The sequence below is a fragment of the Bombus bifarius genome, unplaced genomic scaffold (assembly GCF_011952205.1).
Source record: "Bombus bifarius isolate JDL3187 unplaced genomic scaffold, Bbif_JDL3187 scf7180000009243, whole genome shotgun sequence".
NCBI classification, from domain to species: Eukaryota; Metazoa; Arthropoda; class Insecta; order Hymenoptera; family Apidae; genus Bombus; species Bombus bifarius.
The window spans coordinates 1,207,560-1,219,563 of NW_022884989.1; the positions used below are offsets into that span (position 1 = coordinate 1,207,560).

General features: G+C 40.0%; 1 protein-coding gene across 2 annotated transcripts in view; it reads left to right on the plus strand.

Moving 5' to 3' along the window:
* Nucleotides 1-5,614, plus strand: part of LOC117214721 — a 35,368-nt gene extending 29,754 nt beyond the window's left edge. For both annotated transcript variants that reach the window (XM_033460995.1, XM_033460996.1), the window contains exons 2-3: nt 2,572-2,680; nt 4,391-5,614. In XM_033460995.1, the coding sequence (XP_033316886.1) occupies nt 2,618-2,680; nt 4,391-4,828 (501 nt within the window). In that variant the 5' untranslated portion in view covers nt 2,572-2,617 and the 3' untranslated portion in view covers nt 4,829-5,614. The remainder of the gene's footprint in view (nt 1-2,571; nt 2,681-4,390) is intronic.
* Nucleotides 5,615-12,004: the final 6,390 nt, after the last annotated feature.

A 12,004-nucleotide genomic window follows, 5' to 3' on the forward strand; every position in this document is an offset into this window, starting at 1 on the left:
ACGCGAATTCTCCTTCTCGTTGCTTTCGTTCCATATGCAGTCGTTTCCAGTTAATCGCTACATATTTTACACATGGTTGAACACAGAACTGAACACAGTACGCTATGTTGTACTTGTCCTCCGCATTCTTTGTCTCCTGAACTCTCATTTTGTTAATCCATGAATTTTTCTTCTTGCTCTCTCATTCACGTTCATTTTCAATTAACCACGGTACATTTAACAAATTAATGATCAGAGTCTGAATTTAATGTTCGTTCTTATCCTTCATATCTGTAATTTTATAACGTTATACATATTAATTCACTCTTGGGCCTCGAACGTTCTTCTCTCGGTTTCCCTTTCCACCATTTTCATTCAATTTAATCTTACTTACATTCAACGTAGGCGCATTCCTGTTCATAAATATTAAGACACTTAAGTAACTATGTGAAATTACTACGAAATTATAAAAAAAAAAAAACCTCTAAGAATTGATATTTCGTTTGAAACGTCGGCCAATTAACGATTCGCTTATTCGCTTATATTTTAATAACAATTTCATTAATTTGAGGTAGCAAAATTAATTATTTTATAGTCCATATGCATAGCGTTTTTTGACCACTATTTTGATTAATTTTGACACTCATGTTATAAACAATGATGTATATTATATATTTAGACTTTGAGTGTCTTTGCTGATACCCTTACATTTTTTCGGTGGTAGTTAGTATTGAAAATATAATGATTGCGAAAAGTCGAATCACATGGACTGGTTAATTTGCACTGACAATTGCAAGAGCACCAACATCATTTATCTTGTATATGTATATCAGTTTACTACTCGTATTCGATACTTTATAATACAGTCGGTCTTACATTTACACAATAATCGAGTAACATTTATTTCCCACTGCTCCTATTTCATCGAGTTTCAGTTCCAGCCGAGCATAATATATTTTAAGCATCGACATCCCCGTGCTTCTGATTCAACCTGTCATCCACAACGTTCAGGTTCCTTATCTTTCGTTCTGCTGTATGTTAATTTATATCCTGGCTGCGGACGTTGTTGCGTTTTGCAAATTTTCCCTCTCTTGCCATTTCCACGTTGGCTCCCCTCGACTGTTCCAGACACGCGATATATCTTAGGCTCGCGTAGGTAGTAGGTAGTCACAAAAGCTGCCCGATTCAAGCTGTCCTCCGCATCGCCTCGGTTCTTTATGGTCGGCCCTTTTCCCGTTCTGAAAGACCGAACTCGTTACGCGGCCACGAAACGAAACGCAGCCGTTCTTTCATCGCCGTCGACCACCATTTGTCAAGTTCTCCTCGTTGGGAAGGCCATTAACGTTCCTCCTTTTTCTTTTGCAACGTCGGCTCTTTGTTCTTATCTAGTTGACTACAACAGTAAAGAATTCCTAGTCGCAGTTAATCAGTTCGCGTTATTAATTTTTAACGTCTGACAACTTTCTTGTCGTAAATGGCAGGCCACTTTCAGCTTTTGACTGGTCAGACTCGTGAAACGTGTTTCCCAGTGATAATACATCGACGATCAGGCGTTAAATGCAAGTTAGAAAAAGGGTACACCGATTTCATTGACCTTTATGTATGTTGTCAAGGTCATCGTTCTGAGTAACCAGAACGTAATATATAAGACCAATCCAAAGCATAAAACATACTTTTTGTGTTTATTTCGGGAGATAAAGTTGAGAAGCTGTTACATAGATGTATAAGTGAAATTTCTTAAAATATCGACCATGAGTACGTAGATCGCGTAGATAACAACACGGAGAAGCGTACTTTTTTCTATGTAATTGCGATTTCTAAAATTTCAGCTAGTCTCTTGGACCTTCCTTCAAAGATATTCAGATTCTTTTCTCGCAGCCCGCACGCAACGCGTTCATTTGCTTCGATAAATTATCTTTTTCATCGCGTATTCCGTTTGTGTCGCTCGACCGTGGAACAAAGTTTCTTCCGGTCTGTTTTTCCCGCTCGGAATTGAGTTTTTGCAGGCCAGCAAATCGATCTAGTTTTTCCGTTGTAGATTACCGTCTGCGCGTTTGTTTCGAAGGTTTTTTTAAGGACCGATACTTGTTGCGGCTACAATTGTAGTTTTTCTTCGATCAGATGGCTTGTTTGCACTTTATAAAGCCGTTCTTAAAACAGATATCGGCATCGTCTTCCTATAGATTAATCAACGGTTCTTCGATTTGAACTATGTCGAACTTTTTTGCTAGAAATTAACAGAGATTCATAAGTTTCATGCCAAGCAAAATGTAAACTTACAGTAACGAAGAAGAACTTTTATAATCGTCGTAATCGTTTGCGTTATCTGTCAAGTGCGAGTGAATCAACTTGAAGTATGTATCGCGCAGAGATTAATAAAGTACTTAACGAGAGTTTTAAACGTTTTTCATTCGTGTAACGCACACAACGGAATTTGTATATAAACATAAAAGATTTTTACGACAAACGTTCAATCGTCTTCCGTGAGCCATTGTACCTACATATATGTCTTTTAAGCACATACTACAGCTTACGTATACGTTACATTCAGTTGTATTTAATCTTTCTAACGCAAACACCGTCTTTCTGTAGCAGGTTCAACTACCGTTCAGAGTAAGTCTCCGTTCACGGCCATTCTATGTTTCGGCCAGTCGATCGACCCCTAAGTTTCAGGCAGCGCGCCAGCGACTGGATCTATAAGGTCAGTTTTAACGGTAAAAACACGCGGTGGCTGGCTAATGCGGAATTCTCCGTGGCGGTAGTCTTTGCCAAATGGGTCAGCCGTGTGTATGTGTTCAGTACATGTATGCGTTCAGAGAGGAAAGGAACGCAGGGTAAACGTAGGAAAACTCTACGAGGATGACGATGTCCACGTCGTTCGGGGAGCCATAAAAGTCTGAACGCGGCCTACTACCGCGATCTATACCGGTCTACCTAAACGAATTATCGTGGATTTAGCGCTGGACAGCCTTGAAAAAGCACGACGGTCACGGAATCGATCTTTTCCACTAGCGTTCTTCTCTTCTCTCTTCTCTCTTAACCCTTTGCTGCTCCTATCCTGACTCACGCTTAGACGTTTTTCTCAGTTGGGAAGTTGCAGTCCAGAGAACGTGAGAATGACCAAAGTAAGGAGAATGCAGAGTGTGTTAACCTTTATCCCTTTCGTCTTAATTTATGCGGTCAATTGAACGGTATATGTGCGTCAGGTTCAAAGGGTACTTGGTCGCGGTGTCTTATAATTGTTTTTAATTATCTCGTGTTTAAGCAAATTTTATAAATTGGTGGGTGCCTTTTTTAGATCGTTGCATAAAAGAAAAATGTTTTAAATTAGCAAGGAACACGCGCGTTCAATTTCCAATTAACGATCAGACTCTGATCGATCTCCTTCCTTTCCTTCTTCCATGAAAATGACGGTCTTGAAAGCAACGAGAACGAATTGATTGAAATTCATTGAAATATCGTAGGCTATCTTGGCTAACTCGGTGCAAAAACGTCACTAGGGAAGCAAATACGTTTCGTGCTCCTCCCTTTCGGTGACTGCAATTTATTCGCTAATTGCTCTGCAGCCTGCTGGTGCACTGGCGATTTGATTAATGAAAAATTGCGAACCGTCAACGACAAAAATGTTTCCCATAGCATACGGAACGGCTGGTCGGCTCCGCTCGCTTCGTTATCGTTCGAATAAACTCGCGATTTCAATTAACGCCGTGCACGCCCACGCGCTCGACCCGAATCCTGCTTCTTAATTGGCAAATGATCTTTCGTCACGGAGAACACCAGCTCCAGGTCTATCGGTAATTCGACACCTTCGCTACGGGTTTCCTATCTACCACCACGCCTGGTCTCAGAAAATTGGAAAACGTTGATAGAGTTAACGAAGTTGATCCACTGAGACCGATAACGACTGCGTCGAATAAAAATTTCCATCTTTCCGGATGAATATGTAGATTGGAACGCTAAAAATTATACGTGCAAACTATATATATTTCTTTTCTTGTTTGCTATAGTTGGAACAAGAATTACCGATGAAAAATTCGACACGTGTTTTAAGACCTTTTGTATTCTTTTATATCATTAACGTGGCTAATTGTTTTTTAAACTGCTGCTGCTCATCCATTCGTTAAGCAAAAATACACAATATACATGATATGGAAGAGCATATAAAATATCGAAAGTAAAGTACATAGCCGTTGGAATATTTGAACGACGAAACGAATCTCTATTTAGGTTTTATTTCTTTAGTCGTGTCCGTAAAAATGTGAATTCACGTAAACATGTGCGGTTTATTAATCGCAAATAAACACTTAGTTTACTAATTCTAACTGAACTCTGCAATTTTCATAAATATTTGTACCGTTTTTGCACCTTTCGTTCTACTCGGCTAATAGAATAATATATCTACTATTCTCAGATGTTATTTCTCTGGTCGAGGGAGCCAGCCCCGGGACCAAGAGCCGGCCCCTGGTTTGCATGGTTCGCCACAGCTCTACTTCTCTGGCGTTGTCGACGAAGCGTCGCCAAGACGATCCTAGCCGTATCGCCGTTAAGATTGCTGAAGAAACGCAACCTTCTACCATTGACCAGTTCGAAAGGCTCGTCCACGGCGACACTGACGAAACAACGACAGAGAACAGAAAATTCGATATTGCAACGGAAGCAGCACAGGCACACGGGTATCAGAACGAAAGTGAAACGGCTATGTACCGGTGACGGGCCGCACGTGACCAGTTCCACATTTGCAATCCAGAGCCAGCAAATTCATTATAAAGTGACCAGAAGCGGCAAAATATACGGGAAATATCCAAACAAGGTCGCCACGCCGGTGACCAACAGCCAGAGAAGCCATTGAAACGCGACCATTCCATTTTCTCCGATTGTTTAACACCGACGACTCTCGCTTTTGTCCGACCGTGCCCGTTCTCGCATTAATCGCGGTTGCTCCTCACGGACCGATGTTTCAACTCGAAAAACCACGTGTGCATGTACGATACGTAATCCTGGGTTTGTTCGCCATAAAGTCATTTTGTCAAATGGACACCGTGTATCTTTTCTTTAACATCTCGAGGGCTAACGATTGTTAAAGGTTTCATGGAATTGGTTCGACTTTGAAACTATTTGCGAAGATCATTCGTTTCGAGCGATTTGAATCAACGAGGTAAATTAAATTGGTGGAACGTTGAGTTGGAAAAATATTTGGAAATATTCTGGTGGAAGGCAGCCGTAGAAAGTTGCTTTGGTCTGGTGTAGGCTGAATCGCGGATTTTTATGGAAATTAAAACGAGACTGGTTTTTGATTCGACTAGTATGTCGGCTTCTTCTGCCAACGAGGCTTTAAGTCGTAATTTTTAATGGGCGGAGAAGTTTCGCGTCGAGTTTGACAGAAAGACAAAGGCGCACTCCATTTCTTGCGAAAGAACAAATGCGAAGTAGGTCAGAAACAAGTTAATCAAGTTTGCGGGAAGGTAAGCTTCTATTAAGGTATATCTGAAATTGCGTTTTACATATCAGTGCGGAATTTTGTCTAGATACGCATTGATCTAAAAATCATCCAAATCGCGGTTAATGTTATAAAATCTTCGTTGTTAATTTTAAAATAATTATCTTGCATCTATACGCACATAAAATATACACTTTTATTACCTGTAGAAAAATGCTTCGATAGCTATTCTCAAGACAGAAAATTTACATAAATTGAAATTCGCATAAATCTTTAGTTTATAACTTTAAAAAAAGCAACTATCCGTTTTTAACAGCTTTGCCATTAATATTCTGTATCTGTATACAGTAATAATTATATAAAAAGAGAACTAATAGGGAAGACAATCAAAAATTTTATTTCTATTTCCGTTTTTTCTATGGCAATCTTTAGAATCCAAAAATACATGTTTACTCTTATACTTTGCGGCATTATAAATACAAATATATCGAGTTCTTATTCCTGGTAATAATTAAATTAATGAATAAAGTACAAGGATTTTTTCTAGACGTACACTCGCCGTTACACGCCACTTTCATCTTCAAGACAAAAGATTTATGGAATCGAAAGTCGGTACAAAATGTACGTTTATAATTTGAAAAAGAATTATCCATCTCGAACTTCTTTTTCACCGACATCCTTTTTAATTAAAATTTCATCAGGAACGTAGAGGTAACCACAGTGCGTCCGATTTGACTCGCATCAAAGGACTCAAGCAGGGGTGCGACTGTTAGTCTTACTGCTTCTTCCTGATGTCCTCGGCACAGTTTCGAGTGTCGAGGTCGTTTGACAGAGAGACCTTCGCCGGGGTCACCATTGTATCCAAGATCCACGACGACCGCGAGCGTCGTTTCGGACTCATGGTCTCTCTTTGCTTCTCTCGCGGAGGAGAAGATCAATAAGCGTTCGGTGCGTTTCGACGGCTTAGGATATCCCTCATATCCTGCGATATGATTTGCATCTTGCGCAACCGTTCGTTGACTGACCATTCTAGGTCGCTCTTCGCTCTACGGTATAGAAACGGTCCTTATGTGATCTAAGTACATAATGTAGCGTTCGCGTCTGTCACGAAAGCATTTCTGAGAGAGAAATTCCAGCTGAATACTTTGCTACATTGCGAGATACTGTAGAAGTTCAAATTCTAACGGAAAAAAAATTTTACGACTTAGAATGATCGATGAAATAATAAATAGATAAAACGTAAAATTTCTATAAACGAAATAAAAATGGAAGATGCACGAAAGAATATAATAATACCAGGGGAAAAAACATATATTTCGCGAAAAATCATTAAAATTTCTAGAATTGCATCGTTGTAGATGGGTTAAATTTCTGTGAAGAATTACGTCTTAGTAATTTTGACTATTTCAGTGATTGTATCGTTAAAGAGTAGGACGAGTTGTATTGGATTCTTCATATTTTGATTCATTCGTCTTCTTTTGGTTTTATCTTACAATTAGCAAAACGGCAAAAAATATCATTGTCAGTTCAAGGAAGGTTTGCTTTTTTACATGTCGTGGGTTACTAATGGCACATGATATGTAGAAAAAACGAATGAAGAATTGAAATATCAGAGTTTTAGATTAACTTGAAACAGAATAACTGGGACAAATTCTGGAACTCAAGGACCAATTCAATTCTGGAACCTAGAACCTGGATTCAAGCATCGGCACTAAAGCGAATAAAATACCAAAATCGTCTTTGTAATCTTTCAGCTGAATTATTAAACTAAATCCACTTTTAAAATGAAATTAAAAATTAAAGATAATCTTTGATCCTATCAAACGCCAGAGGAACAGAATGCATAGTTTGCGAAAAATTCGTTTTCCAGAATTAAAGAGACGCTTAAATGGATCTGCTGCTTGAAAAATGTCAAAGTGGGCAACAGCCTTCTTCGACTAATCGGATTTGCACGTAAAAGTTCCCTTTAAATCGTGTTCGTCCGGGCCGTTGTCTTGTCGCACGTGAGTTACCACCCACAGAGTCCAGGTACAACGATGAAACGGACGCGCAAGTTTCTAATCAGAGATGTACCAATTTGAATGGCACAATGGCCGTCGGTTTCAGAATGAGCGAACGTATCGCGTGCGTCGCGTCGTTCGTTTCAGAATGAACCGTAACTGTGCCAAATTTAATGATTCAATGCCTGGTAGCGTTGCATTACCTGGTAGCGTCACTCGACTGATTCCATCCCTGCTAATTTTCGGGGGATTCCTGTGGATGCCGAGACTCCTTAACCACGTTCCCAATCGACGGAGATGAAATTATAAATAGAACCTGTGTCTGAGGGTAGACAATAGCGCCATCCGCAGAGTGGACGTATATAGGGGCTGCTACAAAAATAGAACGATAACACGAATTTAAAGCGTTCCATTCGACGGTGCAGATGCACCCAGCGCAGAGTTACGAGACGCTGCATATCTTGCGTGGATCCTGGTTATGAAGATACTTTTCTTTTAACTTGGCGAAAGTAAGGTTATTGTCGTAGATCTGGATTAATGCCAAACGTCGAGGAATTTGAAATCGGTGTACTTGTTTCAATTCGTTCCTAATTATTCGCCCTTATTTCACAGAGTTTAATTGGGATCATGTTTCCGAGGGTTAAACTAGACAGAGTTGGTTTTTGTGCCTCTGTAGAAGCATTTCCCGCTTCGTATTGTATCGATACGATAATCGTATAGTATAGTTTTTAAGCGATTCGATCCAGTCGTTCTTTTTTGCTATTTTTCAGTACAATTTTAAACGTGTACCATTGAAGTGATTCAAAAATAGATATACACGAAAATAAGCAGTAAATTGTTTTTTTACCGTGACTTTCGTTTCCGATTTTCGTCTTGTCTATGATCTAACGTTAATAATTGAAAGCAAAAAATTAATTTTCAATCGTTTTCAATTGGAACCGTCAAAGACACATCGTTTGATACCGTCCCAACATTCCTGAAAGCATTTTTGACGAAAAAATGCGCAACACATCGGCGGAGACGCTCGTAATCGATGATCGGACGCCGTCGTGTCGACAGCTTTACAACGAAAACGACGTTCATCCGCAAACGAGCCTGGGTGTCGCTTCATCTAGAGACCGAATTATGTAATTAGATTCCGGAGGTGTTGATTAGAATCTTTGTTCGAAGCAAATGAGTTGAGCTTTATTGCAATATCGCCGAAGGCTTCCCACGGATCATGCACGTGAATTTCCTGTTTTTTAATCAAGAGTGTACGAAAATAGCACCGAGAAAGACTTAATCAGCCTGTCTAACGTGAGTGGATGAAAGGAGGTTCTATCTGATTTGAATAGAACGACGCTGGGATGGGGCTTCGGTAAGGTCACCGGCAAGACCTTGCCTATACTGAATTACGCGATCGTCAATTTCACGTCATGGATGGTCTATATCGGCAAAATAATATTGACTCATCGAAATGTAATGCCCTCTTAACACTTTGTTTTATATAACGACGCTACTGGGACTATCCGCTTTTAACTGACACGAATAATGCGATTAAGCAGCAATAGAGATGCGTACACGGTACTCTAAATATATATTATATGCTTCGATAAGCATAAATTCGTATTTTCATTGGGATTAGAATTAGAATCGGGCGAATTAAAAATATATTTAGTCAGCAGCAAATATTTCTGTCAAAATATTCGATATTATTTCGAGTATACAATTAAAAATCATTGGCATAATCATTGCAGATTTACATTTAATTAACCACTTTACGAAAGCAAACTTTACATTACTTTGTAACGAGGAATTCGCATTACTCTTTAAAATTTTAATAAAACTGTGCTACATGTATTTAATCTCTTAAATCTTTCTCCGCACTTTGCTTTAAACTAACAAAACCCTTGACCTTTTCGTTTTTCTCAAAAGTTCTTTTACGCTTGCTCTTTAACGAAACAAATACTTTCAAATTTACTGAAATATTCTACCAAAACTCTAAACACGTATACTACGTTTGTACTTCCATTTCATCTTGAAATATATTTCGTTCCTTAAATTCGATAATCGTTAAAAAAAGAAAAAAAATCCTTCAAGACTATTAAACAAATATGTAACGAGAAGACGATGCTCATTTACGATACAAGCGTCAAATGGACGATGAAAGAATGAGGTAAAATGGCCCCGTCTACCTGGGTGGCTCACAGCACGACAGAAATAATTGAATCAGCATATATCTAGGCGGGTACACGTTCCTTGCGTTCCTGTTATCTCGACGAAGTGCATCTTACAAAGTGGTTTCACTTTATCATCGACTCTCACTCGCGTGTTTCGCATCGGTTATTTATGTTCGGCGATGAGCGGAGAGGAGCCTTCGTCGAGGTCGTCTTCGCGCATCGAATTTTCAATTAGATTTGCATAATGACCGTTTAAAAGATACTCTAGCCGGCTGGCTGAGTGAAAATTGAATTTACACGAGAAGTTGCGTTCTCGTGGCACTTTTGCGGACCGTAACGTCTCCTACGATAGCGAATTTGTCGCTTGACGAACACGTCGTATCGTTGTAATAACAAATTCAATCTCGTTGAGAATAAACGTATTCGCTATGGAAAACAGAGGAAAAAGAAGGTATTGAACAATCGCGGAACAAAGATTAGAATTCTCGTAGGAACTGAGAACGATCGATGGTAACTTCGTTATTTTCTCCCTCTCTGCTAACGAATCGACGCTATGAATCACGGTTCTCGAAAATTCAATTGTGCAACGTGTTATAAAATTCCGTGATTCGATCACCTGGGCGTAACATTGAACAAAAACTGGATATACTTGACCAGGAAACAAGCTGTTCGGTTTAATAAATAGCTATAAAATCATAACGGAACAGTTATTAAACGAGTTGAAACCAATCAACGTCAATTTCACTTCGCCCACATATTCGTTAACGAATGAACATCGCAAATAGTCGGATTACGTCGCAATCGCGATTTATAACGGGGCGATAGCGTAAAATCGCGCGAATTAAATAATAGTTTAAAATTTTCAGCGTAATATATCGTTCTGCTTTCCGTGGATAGCTAAGCCTTCTATCTATGAATAAGCATGTTCGAACCACGGACCGTGCAAATGGGATTGTTGCGTTCTGCAGTTGCAGCAGTAGTAAATCCTTCGGGACTCCGGATAGGGTGTTCTCCACACGCTCATCATCGCGTTACGCTAGTCAATGGAGTGTTATTTACGGATCGTGTGGTATTACGTAATATCAAAGAGAGTCAGGTTCAGGTGGAAAGGTCACCGTTTCCATACAACGCGTCTTTCAACGATGCCGGAACACTTAAATGTAGGATGTCGCTAAACGTTCTCGACTTACGAACCGTGAGGACGATGCGCGAATTTGAATTCTCCGTATCGTTCGGCCCACTCCGCTTCGACAACGTTGATTAAAATCGCGTTATTTCATCTTTTTCCAGCTTTGATGCTACATCTCGATGATTAACGAGCGCTCATCGTTTTAACGCGATATCGATGATGGATTAGAGAAATTGGCAATTTAAATCCTACACAGCCACGGATCGGAAATGGTAAATTGGAATTAAAATACATAGAGGAGATATATCGTAGATTATTCAACGGAATGATTTATTCGTTGATCCGCGTAGGCTATTATAACGTTGAATCTGTTGCAAAATAGATAAAACGGTTTTAACGATTTCAACGCGTTTATATCGTAGGCATGGAGTAATCAGTGACAATATTGATGAATGTCATGCTCGTTACGTCATTGATACTCCTATCTGGCAGTAATATATGGAGAAGTTCTCGGTCAGGTGGCCGAATGCAAACGAAGTATTACGGGCAATTTGCATAATGGGATTTTAATCTGTAGACACGCCAGAATCGGGCACGGCGACACCTTATTCACGCGTAAAAAGGTGCAAAATATTAATCACCTGCACCTATGACCAGACAGCTGTCCAGTGAAAAACATAAATTTTCATACGTATCCAATAACTCAATGAGCTAACTAACCTAACTGTATATCGTACTTTCTCGCGAAACTAATACCTTCAACCAGACCAAAAACTTGGTCGAAGTATTCTCTCTGAAGCGACGTAAAATTTGTCGTACGATCGATCAATTTCCGATGACACTCTCGACTTTCCGCAGTCGCGATCAATCTTTCTTCGCCTTCTCTCGTTCTATACTCTACGAGTGTCCCCATATCCCCGAAAATATCTTGGAAAGTATCTTGGAAAATATCTTCGAAAACATCCGGCGTTTATAGCGACTGAACGACCATCGACATTGTTTCCATCGTGGCCCAACGAAAAACAAGAGCAAGCGAGCAAGCAAGCAAGTAGAAACGTGTGACGCAGCTGCGACACGAAGCTGTGTCGCGATTGAAAGCGTCGAAGGCGGGCAGCCTCCCGCTTCGGCGTGGAATGACGAAACGGCCCCGTTGACCGACATCGCCACACGGAGCACGTGTCGAGCGCGTTGAGAACCGACGAACGGACGAAGAGTGGCGATAATTGGAGAAAGAGGAAGCAGAAGCACAGAGAGTAACAGGAAATTAGCGTAGGGTGTAGGTGAGGTGCGAGAATTTGCC